Source organism: Podarcis filfolensis (assembly GCF_964270895.1).
Source record: "Podarcis filfolensis genome assembly, chromosome: 8".
Taxonomy (NCBI): domain Eukaryota; kingdom Metazoa; phylum Chordata; class Lepidosauria; order Squamata; family Lacertidae; genus Podarcis; species Podarcis filfolensis.
In genome coordinates, this window is record NC_139611.1 from 50,059,846 (window position 1) to 50,083,242 (window position 23,397).

Below are 23,397 nucleotides of genomic sequence, written 5' to 3' on the forward strand. Positions count from 1 at the left end.
TCAGAAACCAAAGGCACAACAGCCTTCATTTAATCTTGCAATCCTTAACCTTCAGAGAAGAAAAGGTTGCCTCGTTAATGGGAATTTGCAGAGTTGTGGAAAACAGTTGCTGCTTGTCTTTTCTCCTGCACCCAATCTAAAGACGAAAATTCATTACTATCACCATTCTGGAAAAAGAGGTGAATATTTGCATACTTGTTCTGCATGGCACAGCAAGAGGTCCTGGGTGCTGCTGCTTCACTGCCACATGACTCTTCGATATCTACCCCATTTTTGCTAATTATATCTGTTCCTGTCTTGCCCATCTGGAGTGTTAACATATAACACTCCAGGTAGTAATCTCAGCATGGTACAAGGGAATTGGCAAATGATGAAGGCATACTTCTTTACCCTGGCATTTGATACCTCTGATTTTATGACCCATCCTATTTTTCTTTGTAGTTGTGAATTTTTAATTGTTTTTAATACTGTATTTTAAACTGTAACCCATTCTAGGACCTAGGGCTGAAGTGCAGATGGTGACGATTAGCCTCATACCATAAGGAGAAGGAAACAAGTACATAATAAAAGCCTTGTTGGATTAGCCTAAAGGTCCATCTAGTCTATCTTCCCACTGTGGGGAACCAGATGCTTCTAGACAGCATGGCAGGAGTGAATGTAGGATCTCTCTGGCCCTATGAGCCATATTCTCCTAGGCCAACAACTGTTTGGAGTAAGTTTAATGCTACTCTGTGGATCTTAGTTGATATCTCTGTCCGATTTGCAGAACCCTGCCCACAACAGTACTATATATTTGTTTCCATGAATTTGATCCAGAAACAGCAGTTCTGCTTTTGCATCTCTTAGTATACTATTACATACTCACCAGCTTCCTCAAGAGGTGAGAAGTAGCCTTTGAATATTAGATGACCGGAAGGTGCCTTTTTATGTGAGTAAGGTGGCTTTGCAATATTTGTTTAATTTAAATATAAACAAGCATAGTGTATTAGAAGCAAATTACAGACAGATCTGCATTAGAAAGAGGGTTGTGGGGTCCCATTTTTAAAAGCAAAAGAGCTGGGTGGGTGAAGAGTGCCTCTATTTCTCTATTTCTCTGATCTAGCTCTCTGTAGCTCTTTTGTCCAAGTGGCTTGAGATGGAGGCTGTGTGCAGGTGAACCACACATGGGAATGAGGATTCTGTGTGTCTCATTCACACTTCTATTTTGCTTTGAAAATCTGATCTCCCTCTTTTTATGTAATGAGGGTGATGCCAGACTTTGAATATGAAGAACTGTCAATGTCATGGAAAGTCTAACTTGCAGGCTGGTTTGTATTTCCTTCAGCCCGGCTGGTTGCAGATGTGTGTCCTGGCTGATACAATTCTATTTTAAGGGGTGAGTAGGGCAAAAGTGTCTGATTTAAAAGCTGCTACGTACTATCTGCTGACCACAATACATGAAGTATTTTTCTGAATTATTTTTCCGAAGTATTCGTCTTTCCTTTTGTAATTATTTGACTGTGTTGAAAGCTCTCTTCCAGTCCCTGTTCTTATAGTGGTTATGCAAAAGCCTGATTTCAATAATGATACGGTTGTTTACCTATCATGATGCAGTAGCTTTTGGGTTCGGTCATAGTGAAACAGATAGTGTCCATAGTGAAACAAATTGTGGCTTCCTGCCAGCTTGTTAGGTTGTAACCAAAGTCACTAGGATCCAATGCCCAAGCTATGATACTTGAGAGTGTTAATTTGAATAATCTTGCAAAATGGCTTTTATTCACTTTCTTATCTAAAACAGATGTTCTGATTCATGGTTCGTCTTGGGTGCACCATTTTGTTTCTTCAACTGGGTGTCTGTGGTCAGATGAAAAAATCAACAAATGTGGCCTTCTAACTGCTTGCAGGTCTCTTGAACTGTTCATTTCCTCTGCTTTAACGCTCACTCACCTAGGCCAGACTTCCTGTTTATGGTCAGTCAGGGGAAGGGCTAAATGAAGTTAGCTATAATTCTCTAAATGTACTCTGCAAATAGGTTTGGTTTGGACATATTCTAGGCAGCCTTCCTTTTTTTATTATTATTTTACAAAATTAATACCCTGCCTTGGACATAAGGCTGAAAAGCACTTCTGCTGACTGGTTTTACTGTCCAAAAAATCCTTCCCCTCCCCATCCCCTTACTTCTGAATTGAAACTGATTGGCTGTGGGCTGTGGAAGAAGGCTGGCATGGCCTTGCAAAAGGGAGAAGACCAAGGTGGCTTAATGGTACAGGTTCTGAAGGGGTGTGTGTGTGTGTGTGTATAATTGAGGTCAAGCCAATATTGTCAGTATGATTAAAACAGTGGGGAACCTACCCCTGTTTATCTGCATTAGATCACCCTTCCATCTCCATATCTCTACCCATTTATTGGTCCTCCTGAGTGTCACCCAGACAGTGGGCTTCCATACTGGTAGCTGATCTTCTGAGGCTTCTGCAGTGGATGGAGATATCTGCAGGTGCAAAATTGGACAACCAACAGACTGTGAGCTGCATGTGGCCCCCTATCTCATTTTATGTGCTTCCTGAAGCATCATTCTTCCATCCCATCAGACTTCCTTCCTTCCTTCCTTCCTTCCTTCCTTCCTTCCTTCCTTCCTTCCTGTTTGTTTTCTCCTCATTTTCCTTGGCTTTTAAAAGGTGGTTGTTTCTTCTTTCTATGTAGTTTCAGTCTGGATGGACTGAACAGTTTTTTGAGAGAAATAAATTGAAGTATGTTTCACTATTTTCCTTGTTGTGTGCCGCCTTCTCTGTCTCCTGCCCTGCACCACCATCACCCAGGCTATTTGAGAAGAATTGGTTTACTTTTGCCATGTGTGTAGACACACACACATGGCAGACGCCTACCAGTTTTTGCTGGGGAGTGCGTGGGTGAATGAGGAACAAAGCATTCACACCCACAATCACTTTTTACAGATTTGAGTGTAACTTGCATTTGCTTTTTAAAGCAGAAGCTGTATTGGTCTGTTTTATTCTTAAAAATCTCTCTCTGAGCTTCATTGAGAGTGAACCTAACTACCCCAGTGGAACTTCGTTATAAGCAGAGCTGCATAGTGCTGCGAATTCTAATAAGAGGTAGCCATGGTGAAAATTGTAGTGGGGTGACCTTTATTCCAAATTAGTTAGCCCAGAATACTTGTCTCTCTGGCTCTGCCCCTCATCAGTTCTGACTTTGTTCGCCATAGTATACCTCCAAAGGAATATTTCCCTTGCAAAGGAAATCGGTTGCCCACCTCAGGCCTACTGTAGTCTATTGCTATATGGAATAAAGCAGGGCAAGCTACCATTTTCGTTGAAGTATGATTTGAGAATGTTGCATAATTTAGCAAATTCACTAGATTTCATTCTGAAAGATTCAAACTCGTGAAAATAACATATATAAAAAAAACTTGATTGACAGGGCTGGTACTATAGTTCCCAATTAAAGCCCATCAAATGTATTATTAGTGATCTAAAGGCCAGTGATCTATAGCACCAAACACCTGCTTACCAGCAACTGCAGTTCACATAACAGATACAGGGACTGGCTCAGACCCTGCGGCAGATCCAGATGCCAGATGTGTTGCCCTCTCTACTCTGGCAACACTATTACAGGATCTAATAATGCCATCCACAAAACCAAGGGTTAGTTTACTTGTTTATTTTCCAGTGTGATATATGCCATCATCTGCTAACACTGCTCTTATTAGCATTCTGTGTAGAACAAATATAGACCATTCTCTATGTGAACAGAAATCTGCATTAAAAATGACAATATGGAGAAACGGGTGTGTGTGGGGGGGTGCATTTCAACCTTCCAGGACACTTTGTAACTGACTGTAAAGTGACCACACTGGAACAGAGGAAATTCAAAGGTAGAGTGCAGTGTAAAACCACTGAATTGCAATACATCAAGAGGTTCAGTGCTATCACTTATGGACTGAATGAGCACAATAATCTTATCATGACATGTTTTTTTAATTGGCTTATTGATGGCAATATGTCTCTGTCTGTTGTTTTTTGTGAATAGCTACTGTTAAGAATCTAATTATCACCATCTGTGCATTTCTGCATTTCATTTCCTTCTGAGCTCGCTGATTACAACCCCCTCATGTGTTCCATTTAAACCTGAAACTCGGTGTAACACTCATGCATCTGATGGACTGTGCTACACAGAAGCTTATGCATAATGGTTGTGTAAGTCTTTGAAGTGCCATGAGACACTTTGTTGTTTTATAGTGAACATTTGAATTTAAAATGCATGTGTTCAAACTTAAGACTTCTTGCTTTACTAAGCTATGGCTGTGGTTAGAGAAATTATAGCTGCTGTGTGGGGTCTATATTTTTCTAAACTCTGTGGTTTCGTTGCAGTGCCTCCAACTAAATGCACGTGGCATTATGTCTTTGGACACACAGCCCTTATGTAACCTTGATGTTAGCAGTCTGTATTTTAAGTCCTGGAAATCCTTAATAAATTTTGTTGCACTAAAATTATGTGTTTGTAAAATTATGTGCTTCTCCTCTAGAAGAAATAGCTTTTAATTTATTGTGTATATCACATTTTCAGCTTTATTTCTGAAGATAAATGTTACATTGCTTTAATCAGATGTGTATCCCATTTACTTTTGAGACTGCTTCAGAATTGGCATCACATGATCTTTGTGTTGCATCCTAGGGTTTATTTGATAGTCAAAAACCAAATGGTAAAATGTAAGAATGAAGCCATTGTTTTTGCCCTTGAGGACAGTAAGGCAGATTTGCAAAAGGAAACAAAGGCTTTTTAATTTTGTGCTTCTGATTTGCACACTTTCCAACCTTTCTGAGGTTGAGGAGTGGAAATAAGAGTCAAGTTCCTTCTCTGAAAAAACAAAACCCCACAGTCTTCAAAATGACTACACTACAGCATTTTCCAGAATAGAGTAACACCTCTTAAATTCAGATGCCCTAGGTAGCCATCTTCATTTATTTTAGATTTGACCTACCCTGTGACTATGGAATATCTTGTTTTTTGCATCACTACTACAGAGAAACAGCCCCAGTCCTGGAGACTTCCATGTTTATGTCTCATTGAAATTAATAGGACAGATTAGTCATGACTAATTCAAATTCCATTTATTTCAGTAAGAATTGCGCCCAGCTAACTTTTTCTGGAAAAAGATTAATGTCACTTGCCCCTGCCATTAACAGTACCTATTTTCATTTTGAGTGATTAGAACACCACAACCACCTTGGATTACTTGCTCAGTTCATCCTTTGCATGTCAGAATATTTCCTTTTAAAGAGACAACGCTCACATCTATCGAAGCATGCATTAAAAATGAACCATGTCCTGTCTTTAGGACTAGATTAGATGTATTTTAGGATGCTCGTATTGTAAACCACCCTGTGATGCTCGGATGAATGGTGGTATAGATATTTAATAAATGGTGATGAAGATGATGATAATATTGGAATCTCCCACATTCTTCCGGATTTTATTGCAGATTCATTTATACAGCAGGGGGACACGGCTAAAATGGGGGCAGGGAGGTACTATGAAGGAACATACTCCCCTTGCCCCCTTGTGCCTCTGCATGCAATGCAATGCAGGGCAGCAACAGGCATGCATAGTTTCTGCTTAAGGCAGCTATAGGGACACACGAATCAAGCCATTAGTCCACCTAGCTCAGTACATGACGGGCCATGACTCTCCAGAGTTTCTGATGGAAGAGCTGCTGGAAAGTGAAACTGGGACATTCTGCTTGCAAAGCAAATGGTCTGTTACTGAGGCTTTCCCTGTAAAAAGCCAATTTGCTTTTGGTTGTTGCTTTTTGTATAATAACAAAAAACCCCAACACCCTATTTCATCACATTTTGCTGATTTTCTTAAACATGCAACGTTCATTAGAGCTGAATAATCCCAAAAGGTGAGCCTTTAATGTTTGTACCACTACATTATGTGAATAATGTGAATACATTATGTGAATAATCTGAATTATGCTCAGTATTAACAAACCGGAACAAACTGTGGTATGGCTCAATAAACACATTTGAGTGACAGAGGTACAATTATTTTTTTACTCCACATGTAGAAAGGTTAACAGTAACCCTTGACCTGTAAAGAAATAAGTAGAAGCAGCCATCAGTTCTTGTATCCAGCCTGCAAAGCGGAATGAAACCACTTCCTCAGTTTACAAATAAGTGTTTTATCAGAAGAATGCACATTACTTGTGTTTTGGGTAAATTGAAATTTCTTTCCCTAACAGGACCAGTGGTCAGGGATGATGGGAGTTGTAGTCCCAAACATCTGGAGGGCCGGAGTTTGCCTGTGCCTGCTTTAGCAAGTTGTAGAACGCAAGAGAGAGACATACCAGTTCTCAATTTTTGCAGGCTTCCTGAAACTTGGAACAGTGCTGCAGTTTTAACACCAGCTTTTCACTAAGGAAATAAGGTTCCTCATGGCTGTGATGAAAACTTTTCAACAAATGTTTTTGGGGAGTGCAGACAGCGATGTCCCATTAGGATTGGCAGGTAGCCAACAGTATGTAGGGCCAATGACAAGCAGAGCCCACCAATTCTAGTCTTGCCTCCATTCTCATTTTTGCTGGGTTCTATAAGGGAAACGCTGAGACTAAGAAGGAAGTTGACAGCCAGGGCCATCCCTTGGACTGGCTGTAAGTAAGAAGGCAGGTAGGCTTGAGGAATCAAGACTGAGGTTGGTGGGGCAGTTCCCCATTTGCCCTAATGGACTGGCCTCCCCAGGGTATAGAATTGGTGGTGAGTGAGAAGGGGGTCACTGACCTTTGTGCCTCATTACCATGAATTATTGGAGCAGTGCCGGTGCAAAAATATGCCAGTGAAATGCCATAGTGTGGTCAGAATAAGGGATTCTGTAAAGCAAGTGGGTGAGGGGAAAAGTTAAGTGGCTTCTTTGAGAAGAAGGGCAGGAAAGAAATCTAATAAATCAATTTATCCTTTCAGCAGGATGCCTCTTCAGCTATTCCTGTGCAATCCTCCGCTTTCTCTCCATTTGTTAAACTGAGGAATACTGCAAATTAACTTGTGCTCTTTTTGCTTTCTTTTCCGCAGTTTATTAGGGAACAATTTCTTCATGCTGACATTGCAGTTTATAAACTACTTGCCAATTTATAAACTAGTGTCTAAGTAAGCAAACAGTCATTCATTCTCTGCATGAGAGCATATGTTCAGTTGACAGTTATGTTTTTCTTTTCAGTGGATTTGATGGAAATAAAGGAAATCCGACCAGGAAAAAACTCAAAGGATTTTGAGCGGGGGAAAGCAGCACGGCAAAAAGATGACGTTTGTTTTACTATTTTCTATGGTACTCAGTTTGTTCTCAACACCTTAAGCTTAGCAGGTAAATGTGTTTTCTTTGGATTTCTCTTTTTATGATCAGGGATGAAAACACCACCTCTTCCATGTTGTCTTTAGTTTATCCTCTTAATCCATATTCTCAAATGTAACCGAGTTTTAAAAGTTCTTTTCTATTCCATTCACCTCTCCTTCTACTCTGTTTTCTCTTCTCTGTGTGTACTTCTCCATGTCTTATAAGATGAAGTAGCCTTGCAAATAAGTACCAAAAACGCTGCATACACTTAGTTAGGTTGTGTTTTGTGAATTAATATATGCCACTGCTTGGCCCTTAGCTCTGACAAGTTTCTTCCTTGGAAAGCAGCCTGGCTCACTTCAAGGCTTGATTAAAAGCTGAGTGGTTAAAACTAAGAAAATGGAAGTACTCTTACTGAATGTGGTAGGCAGCTGTTGAGCATCTTCATTTCAAGGTTAAGTGTTTTCTTTCACTGGTACAAACTTGTTTTGTCTAATGCCAGCATAGCATCAACAAATAAATAATGTTGTGGGCATTTCCCCCCAAATTTTTACTGTTTTGATTAGCACAAGTCAAACACAGTGTATTACTGAGAAGTTTTAAATGACCAGGGTAGGTTGTTGAGGAAGGGGTTAAATAGATAACTCAGATTATCCAGAGCTTTAAAAAACATACTTAATTTCTTATTCTGATTTAACCTTATATTTAATCTATCTGAGACTCTGTGGACACATCCTATATAACAACACTAATGTCTGTGCACAGTATTTGGGTGACTAGGAAGGGAGCATGTCATCCTAGAATATTGCAGACTATCAAGAAGTCTGAGAATGTACACACCATGTTCTGATGTTTAGAAGTTATGTTCATTTCAAGGGATATGTGGAATATTGAGGAAGCAGAAAGCACATATGCATTAACTCTGTGCTACAGAATGAAAATCATTTGCATATATCCGTAATTATTCCTTCTGAAGCTTTAAAAATCCTAACTTTTAGTGCCATTCTTTTTTAAAGGGATGCCTTTTTGGTGAGATTTTACTATTTCTTGCTAGCTTTCAGGTGCATGCAGACAGTTTCTTTCAGCATTATGGGTTTGCGTTATAAAGCAGTGCAGTTGAAAAAGTTCAACCTGCCTTCTTCCTGATTGAGTGTTCCTTCACATACCATTTAATTTTGCAGCTGACTCAAAGGATGATGCTGACAAATGGCTGTGTGGCTTGAATATCTTGCATCAAGAAGCAGTGAATGCTTCCACTCCAGCAATTACAGAGAGGTATGTGGAAGGAACCATTTCCCATTTTTCTTATGATAGGAATTTAAGAGTTTAGGAATTCAATTAATTCCACAGGGTAAGAAAAGCAGTAACAACTTCTTAATGTGCTACGCCATGTGTGCTGTACTTGGTACTGAAGAATGCTAAATTATTTTAGGAACATAGGAAGCTCCAGGGTCTCAGATTGGAACCTTTCTCAGCCTGACCTGGGGATGCCAGAGATTGAACTTCGGGTCTTCTGCACTCCAAACAGGCATTGTATTATAGCCCCTCCCACTGGAACATAGAGTATTATTTGGGGATTGCTACCAACTCTATGATTCCATGAATTAGCCTTTTGGACAAACTGACATGGGATAGCAGGAATTGTAACTAGTGGACTTGTACCAAGATCATTTTGTACTTTAAATTTGGGGCTGGCTGCACAGTGACAAACCTGTGCGTTCTTCTGATCTACAGTCTGTCACACCACCTGATTAACGTACTTGCATAGTGTAAGTATATGCAAAGATGTATATATTTGTGACATTCATATTTTTCGGTGTACGTTTTAGCACTGAAAACCTTCTGGCGTACACCTAGAAATAAAATAATTAAAGTGGCCCTTTGGGCCTCAGCTCACATAGAGACTCGGACTTAAGACAGTGAGCAATAGGTTTGTGGAGCTCTCATTTTTATTCAAGTGGTAAATATAGTTTTGGAGGGTGATTTGGATTGGGCCCATGGTGCTGCAGGTATGGGAGTTAATCCCTTTTCCCTGTCTCTTTTTCTGTTTCAAACTGTCTCTCTGAATATGCTCTCTGGGGGTGACACAGAGAGAAAACATGGGGGGTGGGGTGGAATTTTGACCTCCAATGCAGCCCTGATCTAAATCCTGATGTAAATCCCTGTCATTCACCTGGTTCACACATCATGTCAAGTGTATTGAAAATAAACTATGGTTTAACATGAATGAGTAATGTGCTTCTCACGTCACAGGTGCTTCACTTCTCCATGCCAGGAAACAAGGTATGGTCTTTGGGTTTATTTCCATCCAGGCAAGTTCATAAATAGTAAGGCAAGAACAGATTTTGGCTTGTGCTCATGATGATGGCTTGTTTCCTGGCAGCAGTGAAGGAGCAAAGCGCCTGTGCTGGCAGCACACTGCTTATTCACACAAACCATTGTTTATTTTAACTATGTTTTAATGTTACATGTGAACCAGGTCATTGGCATCATGTGTAATATTTGCAGTATTGTTTCTTACATGGCATAAGTTGATTTTCCTTGTTAGCACCTCTTTTGTACAAAGAGGAGAAGAGCAGAAAGAGGGCTGGAAGACCCATGCAAATAGGAAGAAGTAATTTAAATTGCTGCTGTTATTTGTTTGTTTTTCTCCAACTCCTGCAAATGAAAAACTGATAACAGAATGAAGAGGCAATTCTGCTTCCTTTTATCTGCCCTGAAGCTAAAATTGCTGAATGAGTTTGTTTAGTTCTTCATAAAACTTACCAGTGCTGTGTCTTATGTGTTCCTTATAGCTGGCTCAGAAAACTGATTTACTCTGTGGATCAGTCTAGAAGAAACAGGTAAAATTGCTGTCTTCAATGTCTGCATTGTTTGTGCTTGAGTCTGTCTTTGTTTGCGACTTTTTAATTGGGATATCAGTACAGTGGTACCTCGGGTTACATACGCTTCAGGTTACATACACTTCAGGTTACAGACTCTGCTAACCCAGAAATATTACCTTGGGTTAAGAACTTTGCTTCAGGATGAGAACAGAAACTGTGCAGCAGCGGCGCAGCGGCAGCAGGAGGCCCCATTAGCTAAAGTGGTGCTTCAGGTTAAAAACAGACCTCCAGAACGAATTAAGTTCTTAACCCAAGGTACTACTGTACAGTAATATATATATATGTAGGCATGCATATTGAACTCTTACAGAAATCAGGCCTGAATAGGGGTGTGGTTGCTCTTGAGCAAATCCATAGTTGATTATTGCATCCTGTTTTTGCAGCCTGCACCGCAGATGGGTGGTGGTGTGATCTGAAAGTCTCCCATCATATGAGGAGTAGTTTTCCTGATTGTGTATAGTCTTCTTTAGATGTTCCTTTTGAATGTATGAAAGGCAAGAAGCAACACTTGTAGTGAGGACCCCCCATTCTGAAAACCCTACACCAGGCATAGGCAAACTCGGCCCTCCAGATGTTTTGGGACTACAACTGCCATCATCCCTAGCTAACAGGACCAGTGGTCAGGGATGATGGGAATTGTAGTCTCAAAAAGTGGAAGGCCAAGTTTGCCTATGCCTGCCCTATATGCTAGTAAGGCAGCCCCTGCAGACTACCTCCTATAATGCATTGGCTGGGAAAGGTGCCTGGTTGTCATCAAGGGAGTTTCACTTGCCCATTCACCCATTCAGAGTGAACATCTGAATAGGGTTTACATTGTTAAAGCCTAAGGGCATATATGTACCACAGACTTTAAATTGGTTTAGTAGTAATTTCATATTCCAAGGAAACTAGTCGTGGTGGACTAGGAATTTCCAGCAAGATTCTTGGCACCTCCACACACTGCAATTTTCCGATTGTGGTTTAGGAGTCATGATGATAATTAAACTGATATAAAACCAATATATGTTTATAATGAAGGCAAAATTTACTGTTATTGTGGCCTGCAATGGTTATCCCTTTGACCAGGTGGCAAGTTGGTGGAAGCCTTGCAAAGGGGCTCATGCAAATTTGGAACAGACATGGAAGGATGGGAGGGGACTGAAAATGCACATGAGAAGTTTGGTTTGGACATCTTAAGTAAGGCAGACTGGGGGATGTTGCCATAAATTAGTGTTCAGTGATGTTTGGGAAGAGAAGCTGAAGTATTGGACCAGTAGTGGAATGATCTCCTACCAAATAGCTGACACAGTTTGTCAATGCTTGATCAACAAAGAGTACTGCAGCACTTTTACAGATGGATAGGTTACTTTATGCCACAATTAGGGCTCATCCAGACTTCCTTTGTGCTGCACTTTCTAGGCATAGGTCTGCACTTTGAAGCTCCATGTCCAAGCGGGCTTTTTTTGGTCCTGGTGCTTTCCCTGGGAAAACCCATGTTTTACCACTGAATCAGAGCAAATGGCCCAGGGAAAGTGCCGGGACCGAAACAAAACCAAAAAACCACTACCACTTGGACATAGAGCTTTAAAATACGGACCTATGCCTAGAAATGCAGCAGAAAATGAAGCCTGGATGAGCCCTCAGTCTGTAAGTCCTTAAGATGCCATAAGACTTGTAGGCAATTTTGCTGCAAGAGATTAATACAGCTACCCCTCTGGAAGTTGTAAATGATTGATCAATGCATTTCAGTGCATGTAGCTTCTGTTAGTAGTATGTGGCAGCAACAGGGTCAGGTTATTCAGCGAGAGAATTTTTATGACTAAGGTTGAATTTTTCTCTCGGAAGAAGGGCAAAGTGCCAACTGCAGCCTGTTTATTTGATGGCAGCTGTGCTGGCACCTGTGTTTAGATATAAAACACCACAATAAGGAAGGGTTGTGATGCATGGGAGATCCTTGGAGCAGCAACGCCTTTGCAGTTGCCATAAATGTGCCCTATCTGACCTTAAATCCTTTTTGCTGTGTTTTGTTCACAACATGGAACAGCAACACAGCTGATATTATCTCAAGATTAAGGAAGAGAGAATTGGTAGCATTGCTTTTTGGGCTCCAAATTTAGCAGGGAAAAACATGAGCTTGGTTTGAACCCTCAGAATCCTGATAGTTGATCAGGAGGTGCATGCTTAGCAAGTGTAAAATGCTAAGTTCAGACCTTGGCGTGTCCATTTAAATGATCTCTTAGTAGTGGGTGATGTGCTTGAGATCTTTAGTGGAACAAATCTTATGCAAGCTACATTAAGTGTTGGGAAAGTGGAAATATGCATATGTAGTATCTATTCCCCCCCCCCAGATTATTTTTAACATTTCACTCTCTTGCCCTTTGAGTTGATAGGAGACTGAATATGGAAAAGCAAAGATAACTGAGAGGGTAATGTGAGGGCTTACTTAGAATTTAAAGGCCACTTCCTTTTCAACATTAAAGTTGTATTCAGACTAAGCTGAATGCAGTGTCAAAGTCCACCTACCTTAAATTAAAATTCAGCAAGTGTATAATGGAATTATATTGACAGGAAATATCTCAGACACACAGTCAGGGAGTAGTACAAGCACCAACACTGAGCTCTCTGATTGCTGAAATCTAGTTTCTAAGACACATCAATGATGATGATGACAATAATTTTTTATACCCTGCCCATCCAACTGGGTTTCCCCAGCCACTCTGGGTGGCTTACAGCATATCTAAAAACATAAAAAACAGCAAGCATTAAAAAAAACAACCTGATACAGGGCTGCCTTCAGATGTCTTCTAAAAATGTAATTCATTATTTCCTTGACATCTGAAGGTAGGGCGTTCCACAGGGAGGGTTCCACTACCGATTGCTTTTATCTACAATCATGAGTTCTAGCCACAAATTCCTATAATTAAATATTAAAGAAGCTTCAAACACCCCTAGTTCTTGAATCCCTAGATTAGGGACTTACTGGGAAAGGCAGGAAGCCAAAGTTGTCTGGTTCTGGTTTTTGAGAGTACTTTAAGACCAGTTGCATAGTCATTGTACTGTTTCTCTGACACTGGCATCATTCAAATGTCACAAATAAACCATAGTTAATGGTTTGCTGTGAATGCATTGATCTTGCCCCATTTGCTCCTCCCTGGTACTGTGCAGGAGCGACAAGCACAATCTCTAGCTGAATGTTGCAACTGAATTAGTGATGGTGGTCTAAACAAGCCATGACCAGAATAAACCTTGGCTACAGATTGTGATTTGTTTGGCGCTAAACAGACCATGGGCTCCAGTTCTGGCATAGTGCTAAGCCAGGGGTTGTCGTTTGTTTCTCCTGCACACTACTGCGGTGGTTAAAATCTAGGAAGATCAACCTCATTTTGATAAACCATTGAATGTGGTGTGTGGACTGTGCTAATAGCAATTTAGTTTTAGTCAAGTCTACAGAGTGCTCCGCCTCCATTTTTTGGTAAATGGGGTTTTCAAAGGGTAGTTGGTATATACCCTTGTATATGTAGAATGCTTCCAGGGTGGAATTTTTTTGGCAAGATAAGTCTGAAATCAAAGCAGCATGCCATTAAAATGTTATGGTATATCAAGAGGAGGACTAGTGTCAGAGAGAGAGATTGATTTGTAAATGAGTAACACGAGTCTTTCCTGCTTACTACGGATTCCTTTGTTATAATTTCTGTTCCAACATCTAGCTGTGTGAGATCAAGGCTAGTTTCATCAGTAAAGTAAGGCCTATGTTGCTTAGGGTGGCAAAAACATAGCAGTTTAAGCATGAACTTCGGACTTGAGGCAGCTCCCTTTACTATGTCATACACATTCCTGCTTTGAAAAAGTTTTGTTAATCTAAGCTTCAAACTAATGAATTAATTGCTGCAGAGGTGACATTTTAAAGGTTTTTCTGTTGGCTGTTCTTTCAACCCAAAGCACCCAAGTTGACTTCCCACAGGGTGGAACCCACTGGTCTGAACAAATTCATAACGCTCTGCAACAACATTTTAATTTTTAAAAAAGGTTAGAAAAGTTGCACACTTTTTTCACACTTGTTTGACCTTGAGGCTGATGCATTATACCTGAGAACTGGTTCATCTCGCTTAGTAGTTTCTACTCTGGCAGCAGAATATCAAGGTCTATCTCTGATTCGTTCAGCTGGAGATGCAAAGGGTTGAACCAGAGACCTTTTTCTGCCATATATTCCGGGCCAGTCATTTAAATTGCATGTTGGTGAAATACAAGGCTTGGTGCTATGCAGTTTGGCTACAAGAACATTGCTGTTCATCTCTTTACTTGTTCTCTGACTTTCAGCATCAGCCTTAGAGAGCTGAAGACTGTTCTCCCATCAGTAAACTTCAAAGTGAGCAGTGTGAAGTTCCTGAAAGATAAGTTTGCAGTAAGTATATGCTGACCCTATATTTGTGCTCAGGTGTGTATAGCATATATATATATATAAATATATATACTGCATCATCCATATTATTTTATAGTTGATGTGGCTCCAAAGTAATTGTTGTTACATTTGTGGCAACATCAAAGGTAAAAACCTTGCCCCATTGCTCTGATAATTCTTCCCAACTCTAATGCTGGATGCAGATTACTCTTTTCCAAACTAGAATACAAGAGGGGGAATCTCTGAAAATTTCTGAGGGCTATTTCCTCCTTGTGGCCCTTTTTTTTTTTTTGGAGAAGGGGAAATGAGGATGAACTTCCTTAGATTCCAGATGTATAATCCTTTGGATTATTTCTGTGTCAGTGCGGGCAGCCCTCCCATTGCTGCTGAAAGGAAGTCTGTGGGAGAATTGGACTTCAAGGAAACATACAGCAGAATGCTTGTCTCCCGGGCCCAATTCCCTCTCTCTTGGTGATTGCTTCATTGCCCCAGTGGAAAACAGTTAGTGTCTGTGCACTGCCCCCCTGTTGCTCGGGATATTTGCTGGTGGTATGAGGGAAATGGGTATACTTGCAGTTTGGGGAGTAGTAGGACAGATGTATTTATCTACCAAGCTAGAGGCTCTGCTTCCAGTTCTTTCCGTTGCTCTGCTTCCAGTTTTATCACCAGCAGAATTTCTATGCATACTCTGGCTTTGGAAAAAAAGAACTATATATTTCACATTTTCAGTCCCATTTGTTTACTAACTTAAAATGTCTGTGTACCTTTTCCCTTCATTATATTATATTTCAGGAGAGGTTAATTGCGTTTGCTATGTAGCGTTATCAGTACAGTGGTACCTCGGGTTACAGACACTTCAGGTTACAGACTCCGCTAACCCAGAAATAGTGCTTCAGGTTAAGAACTTTGCTTCAGGATGAGAACAGAAATCGCGGCGCAGCGGCAGTGGGAGGCCCCATTAGCTAAAGTGGTATCTCAGGTTAAGAACAGTTTCAGGTTAAGAACGGACCTCCAGAACGAATTAAGTTCTTAACCCGAGGTACCACTTGTATATATTAAGGATGGGGAACCTCTAGCTCTCCAGATATTGTTGGGCATCAACTTCCATCAGTCTCAGCCAGCAAAGTCAGGAATGATAGAACCTGTAGTCCGTTGACATCTGGCCTGGTGTAAATGGTGCTCTTAAAGATAAGCACCCTGACCCAATGGTTCCTCCTTTATCTTTCCATATTCAGATTGTGGAACATTTACTAACATCAACGCCAATGATTTTCAGAGTGCAGCTTTTCTTTTTATTAGGCAGGGGGAAATGTCAAAGTTTTATAGAAAAAGAGCTTGAAAAGACCAGAGAATCCAGTATGACATGCTTTCTCTGTTTAAATTGTTATACATTGCATACAATTACATTTCTCTTGGTTCCTAATCTACAAAATTAAAACAGTTGAATTCATTTATAACGTTTTGAGGTTTGTGTTTTATATGGATATAGCCTTTGGAGAAAACTGAACTCAGTGTCATTGCTTGTTCCCCTTCCCCCTTACAGGAAATAAAAGCTGTTAAAGAAGAACTTAGCTTTGAGCAATTTCATCTGTTCTACAAGAAAATAATGTTTGAGCAACAGAAATTGGTAAAGCTCTTATCCCACATTACTTCTCCTTTAGTTATCATGCTGTGTTGTAACTTGAATACAATACTTTCCTAGAATGCAGGCCTTCCCTGCCCCATCACATACAAGCATGTTGTGTTAGTTCCTTTCTTTCAGTTTTGAAGATTGAGAAGCGTAGTTGTCTCTTTAAGAGGAGAAAATCTGTACTATCTTGAGAGAATAGGGAAGGGTGAATGTGTTTTGCAGAATTAGGAAGTACCTGAATGAAGAAACTTTTACTTGAATGAGCAAGTTTACATGCTTTGTTTGTCATTGTTTCCTTCCCCAGATTCTTGATGAGTTCAAGAAGGATTCCACTATGTTTCTTCTAGGGTGAGATGTCTTGTCATGCAGCTTTGTCCACATTTGTGCTTTAAGTTATTGGATATGAAGCTTGTTGGGATGTGATGACAATGATGATGATGATTATGATGATGATAATAATTTTATTATTTATACCCCACCCAACACTAAAAACTTCCCGATTCAGGGCTGCCTTCAGATGCCTTCTAATGAGTTATGTAGTTCTTTATCTCCTTGACATCTGAAGGCAAGGTATTCCACAGGGAGGGCACCACTACCAAGAAGTGATTGTTTTTCATAATATATTAAGCAGCGAGCTACGATTATGAGTGGGTGGGTGGGTGGGTTTACTATATCACTCATAAACTGTAACAATAATTTCATCACCAGTCTGCAAATGAAAAATAACTCCTGTGTGAAGTTTGAAATTTTGTTTTCATTTGACAGTCTTTTGTAAATGACCTGAGGATGTTTTTGTTAAGGATTAGTAAATGCCCATAAGAACAGTACACAGAAGCTGTTAGTGATATCTCACTAAAGGGAACCATGATTAACATTAACTTTGGTACAGATGTTTGAGTACCACGCCATAATGAATACCAAAAAAAAGGGAAGGGGGGGAGGGAGGGAGTGGGAAATTCCAGATTACTTTCAATCTTTTACTCTTAGTTAACAGAGAAATACTGTGCCTCTACAAAGCCAATGACTACAGTTGTATTTTGTAGATGAAGTAGTTCGTGTATAAATGAGATTTCCTAATCTAATCAAGATTAGACTCATTAATCAGCGTACCACAGTACTCTGTGCCATTGTTGTGTGCTTCAAGAATAACATAACTACTCTTTTTCAGTTTCTTAATTAGATAAACAATTCTTAGTTCATATTTGCATATGTTGCTACAGAGCCCAGTTTGTTAGTTTTCATGGAGACTGCTTTTTTGAGTTTTGCATCCTGTATGCTAAGATCATGTAGGTACAGTAGGTTCAGGTAGAGGTAGCTAGTATTCAGTGCTTTAACCGGTTTTTATAATACTAGTATATATCTAAATTAATATTGTTGAATAAAGACAGCAAACATAATTTCAAATCCACAGTGACTGGGATTATTTATCAGTTTCATTTTCCTAATTATGTTTCCTCAAAGGATAGAATTCTCTTATTTGCTATGGCATGGTCTCATATTTTGGTTGTGTTGTTTTGCTGATGTTCTTTTTTATAATTGTTCTTTTCCTTTCCCTTTCTGTTGCAGAAACACAGATCGCCCAGATGCTTCAGCAGTGCACTTGCACGACTTTCAGAGATTTTTGCTACATGAACAGCAGGTGAGATAATTCCAAAAATTGTAATCGGCAAAATGAAAAGAAAATATGCATGAGTGTAATGTACAGCGTGGTTTGACGGAAAAGACTGCAGGGCACTGGTAGAGCATCTGTTCTGTATACAGATTTAATCCCTTTCATCTCCAGATAGGGCTGAGAATATACTCTTTCTGAAACCCCTGAGAACTGCTGCCAGTCAATATGGACATTTTTACAGAGCTGGGTAAATCAATGGCCTGACTCATTATAAAGCAGCTTCTTGTGTTCCTATGCTTAACAGGCATTTCTATCTTCTTCATTCAGGGAGACCCTCTAGAATGCTGTAAGATGTGGCTTTGGAGGCCACAGACAGGAATGAGCAGAAATCAGGGTCACACATGAATGTAACTTGTGTCAGGGGCTCACTGGATCTCACCTGATGATGCCTCAAATTTGCACATAGAAGTAGCTATGAATTTACAGAATCAGATAATTTGTTGCTGTTGTGTATGGTATTATGTAGAAAATATAAGGTGGTGCTAATATCTGATGGCCTTCATCAAATATTTGAAGGCTAGATGATGGAGCAGATTTGTTTTCTGTTGCTCCAGAGGATTGAACCCAAACTAATGGGTTCACATGGCCATGTGTTTGGATAACATGGAAGACATTACTGCAGCCAATCACCTCGCTTAAATAAGCCATACAACATTGCTCCACAACTAGGAGGAGTTGAGCTTTCAGTGTGGCAACATATATGCTCTTGAATAGGCTCTTTACCTATTAACATTAGGCAGACACCCTCATTGTGCTTTTAAAAAAATGCTTGCTAAAAGCTGTTTTGCTTCAGCAAGGCTATCCAGACATGTAATGTGTATTTTTGAATTATGCTGATTTTATTTGCTTTAGGTAAAGGATGGGGAACCTGTGGCTCTCCAGATATTGTTGGACTCCATCTCCCATCCACCCCAGCCACCATGGGGAATGATCAATGGTGGAATTTATAGTCCAGCATCTTCTGGTTCTGCACAGGATCCCCCTCCCTGTTTGAGGTTTCCCATCAGCAGCTGTAAGAGCTTTCAGTCCCCTGCAACTGTAGACAAAACCTATCTAATGCCAGCTCATTTCTATGGTGGTGACCTCAAAAGAAACACACACATTAATTTAATTACTTGAATCAACGATGGAGATGTATTTAAAGTACACTTGTATACTCTTGAATTTTCAGGAATCTTGGGCACAGGATCTTAGTAAAGTAAGAGAACGGATGTCTAAATTTGTAGATGACACTATGAGAGAAACAGATGAACCCTTTCTGTATGTTGATGAGGTAAGTTATTTATTTTATTTGCAACATTTCTACATAAGCAAAAAAGGAGCCCTGTCTAATTCAGTATCCTATTTCCCCAAATGATTAACCAGATGCCTCTGGGAAGGCGATCAGTAGGGCATGTGCAGGCAAGCACCGTCTTGCAACCAGGAGGTAGTAGCCCTTAATAGACTTGGAGTTACAGGTAGGTAGCCGTCTTGGTCTGCTGTAGTCGAAACAAAATAAAAAAAATTCTTCCAGTAGCACCTTAGAGACCGACTTAAGTTTGTTATTGGTATGAGCTTTTGTGTGCATGTATCTGAAGAAGTGTGCATGTATCTGAAGAAGCTCATACCAATAACAAACCTAGTTGGTGTCTAAGGTGCTACTAGAAGAAATTTTTTTATTTTGTTTAGACTTGGAGTGTGTATAATCCTATTTTCAAATTTACCTAAGAGCCCAATCCTACACACCCCCTCCCATGTTGATGCCTGGGAATCGGGATTAGGAGATGGCATTATCGCAGCTATGCTGCTGGAGAGGAGTTCTGCTGGCTTGGAGGGCTCTACTGGTTGGGGTTCTCCCACCAGCGGTAGCTAGAGGACAGCTCCATAATGTGGTGTTTTGTAGCAGGGTCAGACCAGAGGCCAAATTAGTTTCACTGGATCCAAAGCATCCTGGAGCTGGTCTAACAGCAACAACGAAAAGGGTTGGAAGCCTCCATTTTCTACCCTGTCCTTCACAAGCCAGTAGGGCAATGAATGTGGTTCAGTGAGTTGGTTTCCACCATCACAGCTTGTGGCAGTGAATTCAATAGTTTAATTTGTACTCTTTAACTCTAATACTGTTTCCAGAGTCTCTTAACAATTAAAATAATCAAAAACATAACAAATTGGAAGTAATAACTTGATTAAAACAGTAAAGTAACTGATCCCACGCCAGTAAGATAAAACAATATCAAAACATCTAAAAAAACACCTGGCCAATAAGAAGTCTTCGCCTGGCATTGATAAGGCAACAAGAGGTGGCACCAGGCAAGTCTCTCTTAGGAACACAATTCCAAATACTGATCCATACAAGAGGCATGTCCTTTTTGACCGCTGATCATCCTCTCTCTCCTCTTCTTCTTCAACAACAGCAAATCCCATAACCAAAGCAGGAAAATGGTGCGGATGCCACGGCTGTGATCCGTCTGAGGTTGCGGGTCCTAACCAACTAGTTGAAAACTAATTGTTTTGATTTATTTTCTGTTTCACATTGCGCTATGATTCTAGTTGGGGAGATCGGTCATTTGGTTTTGTCCTTTTTAAAAATTGAAACCCACTTATATTTCCCTCTCTCTTTGTTTGCCTTAGTTCCTTACTTACCTTTTTTCAAAAGAAAACAGCATATGGGATGACAAATACGACTCAATAGATCCTCAGGACATGAATAACCCTTTGTCCCACTACTGGATATCTTCTTCACATAATACGTAAGTTACTAAAAATATATATATCTATTCATCATCCTTCATAAAATGGTAAATGTGCAGTTCCTTTTAACACAATCCTTTATGACCTAGGTATCTCACAGGAGACCAGCTTCGTAGTGAATCTTCTCCAGAAGCTTACATAAGATGTCTCCGAATGGGGTGCCGATGTATTGAATGTGAGTAACCTGTTTTCCATACTTCCCCCAGAATTCCAGATGTAGGAATTTGAACTGTACCTGTTATTAGGAGAAAGGGACAATTACAAGAGGATCTTGTGGAACCCCATTACATTCTAGCTTTGTACCTCTACATTTTAGTTTGGCGTCTCCTCATTTTTTCCTGTCACCTTAGTTAAAGTAATCAGGGGCTTCAGTGTTCATATCAGACATTGTGTCACTTTTTTAGTTTAAGGTACCAGAGAAACTGCTGCAGTGATCCTCATGTTGGCCAATAAGAAAGCACATAAAAGTTGGGGGTCAAATAAAGAAAATGCCAAGGAAGCACAAAGGCAGCTGCAGAAGTTGGTCTGGAGCTTCCAGTCTCTGCATCTGCCTTTTTCTCCCTTTTCAAATCAGAGTTCCACAGGCACTTTCTCTTGCAAAATATTTCTCTAGTTCATAGCAGCAGCAGCAGTAGAGAAGCAGACATCATTTCCCTCTTAGGTACTTTGCATTCTTCTTCCTTGTTGTCTGAATTGGTAAGTTGTCTTTAAACTTTCTGGCCCTTAAGCTAAGGTTACCAGATTTTTTTCAACTTCAGCGGATTTTGTCTGGGGACTGATTTGTAAATCCGGGGACTGTCCCTGGGACACAGGGACGTCTGGTAACCTTACCTTAAGCATGGCTACCTTTTTCTCTGTCTATGGGATCAACCACTCCAAAACTCTGGAAACAGAATGTTGTCAGTTGAACATTGCACTTTTTATGTTTCCTTCATTGCCTACACTAGTGGATTGCTGGGATGGTCCTGATGGGAAGCCTATCATTTATCATGGATGGACAAGGACAACGAAGATAAAATTTGATGATGTTGTGCAAGCCATCAAGGAACATGCATTTGTCACATCCGAGTAGGTTTCTATTACTTTTTTAAACAAAAATATTTCCTAAGAATAAAAGATTAAATTATGACAGTCTAGGTGATATTTCTTTAAAATCTGCCATTATGATATTATGACTGTTTGAGGTCATTTTAATATGGATAGAATCGTAGAATTGTAGAGCTGGAAGGGAACCAAAGGGACATCTGGGTCCAAGCCCCTGGTACAGCTGTGTTATATTACTAGAACCTTTTAATGTATTGGTCCAGTATTGGGGACAGGCACTAGGTGGGTGGAAAGGAGAGTGATGAATTGACAGTGTGCTGGCTTTGCTCAGCCTGGGTCATACTGAGATGCATGTATATTAGCTTGATTAGGGAAAACAGGAGCTGGGTAGGTCATTTGAAAGTCTTTACTTCCGCATCCTCATAAGTACACATACCTAGACCTCCCCTTAGAAGGAAAGACTAAAGTGCTTGTGGTCTTTCAGTTTGGTAAAACAATGACTAAGGGAAGGAAAGAAAAACAGATTTAAATAGTAGTAGCAGTAATATATAAATAATATAAGAGCAACCAGCTTAGATGGCTTTAAAAGGGGATAAGACGGTATCAGTGGCTTCTGAGATTGCTATATGGAAACTCAATGTCCAGAATTGGCTTGCCACTGATCAGCAGTTGCTGGGTATTCAGAAACTTCAGTGCTTCTGTGCCCTGTTTATGAATTTCCCAGAGGCATGTGGCTGGTCACTAGGGGAGGAAGGATGCTAGGTTAGATGGGCTCATGGTCTGATTAGATAGAGCTCTAACCTGAAATTGACTTCTTCCCCTTGCCTTTGTTTCTTTTGCCCAAGGTACCCAGTGATTTTGTCGATTGAGGAGCATTGCAATGTGGAGCAGCAACGTTACATTGCCAAAGTGTTTAAGGAAGTACTTGGGGATCAGCTTTTAACAAAGCCTATCGAAGCTAGTGCTGATCAGCTGCCATCACCAACTCAGCTGAAAGAGAGGTTCATCATTAAGGCAAGTTGCATCTGCTGAAGAAAATGTGTTAGGGGGATGCTGGTGTCTCCCTCCTGTCCTCCGATGGAAGATAGCAGCTTCCTGCACTTTGCACCTGGCACTGAAGCACACAATCAAAAATACATAAAGTTTTCTGGAGAAAGCCTTGTATTTTCCAACCCTAGTATGAGAGGCTAGCTCAGGCTTCCTCAACCTCAGCCCTCCAAATGTTTTTGGCCTACAACTCCTATGATCCCTAGCTAGCAGGACCAGTGGTCAGGGATGGTGGAAATTGTAGTCTCGAAACATCTGGAGGGCCGAGGTTGAGGAAGCCTGGACTAGCTGATTAGGATGCACTGTCTATTCTGGTTCTCCACCAGCTGTGTGGACTGGTAGCAGCTAACTAAGATTGAAGCATCCTGCACATCTGTATTGAAACAGCTGCAACTACTTTTAAGCGTATAAATATTCATTTGAAGTGCTGTTTGCCTAGCACATGAGAGGCACTGGACAAAGGGAAACATCATGAAGTCAGAAGGTAGCTTTTTTTTCCAGGACGAGAGCAAGCATTTGTTAAGAGGGTGGGGGACTCCTCTCATTTTGTACATCTAATAATATGAAACAATACATCTGTGAGAAATGTTTCCAACCAAAACAGCCAGTATACATGTTGACAGGAATGCATTGCTCCTTAACAAATCCTGGAAATGCAATGTGTTTCAATGAAAGCCACAGAGGAAGTTCAGCT

The 23,397-nt window shown here is 40.4% G+C and overlaps 1 protein-coding gene across 3 annotated transcripts in view; it reads left to right on the forward strand.

The window, feature by feature from the left end:
* PLCG2 (phospholipase C gamma 2) overlaps nucleotides 1-23,397 on the forward strand; it is a 65,632-nt gene that overhangs the window by 17,560 nt on the left and 24,675 nt on the right. For all 3 annotated transcript variants that reach the window (XR_014551012.1, XM_083624858.1, XM_083624857.1), the window contains exons 3-14: nucleotides 7,207-7,350; nucleotides 8,502-8,595; nucleotides 10,116-10,163; nucleotides 14,502-14,586; nucleotides 16,127-16,210; nucleotides 16,518-16,561; nucleotides 17,780-17,852; nucleotides 19,057-19,158; nucleotides 20,493-20,611; nucleotides 20,702-20,787; nucleotides 21,560-21,680; nucleotides 22,502-22,670. Coding sequence is in view for 2 of the 3 variants with exons in the window: in XM_083624858.1 (XP_083480984.1) it covers nucleotides 7,207-7,350; nucleotides 8,502-8,595; nucleotides 10,116-10,163; nucleotides 14,502-14,586; nucleotides 16,127-16,210; nucleotides 16,518-16,561; nucleotides 17,780-17,852; nucleotides 19,057-19,158; nucleotides 20,493-20,611; nucleotides 20,702-20,787; nucleotides 21,560-21,680; nucleotides 22,502-22,670 (1,169 nt within the window). In the remaining variant the exon portion in view is untranslated. The remainder of the gene's footprint in view (nucleotides 1-7,206; nucleotides 7,351-8,501; nucleotides 8,596-10,115; nucleotides 10,164-14,501; nucleotides 14,587-16,126; nucleotides 16,211-16,517; nucleotides 16,562-17,779; nucleotides 17,853-19,056; nucleotides 19,159-20,492; nucleotides 20,612-20,701; nucleotides 20,788-21,559; nucleotides 21,681-22,501; nucleotides 22,671-23,397) is intronic.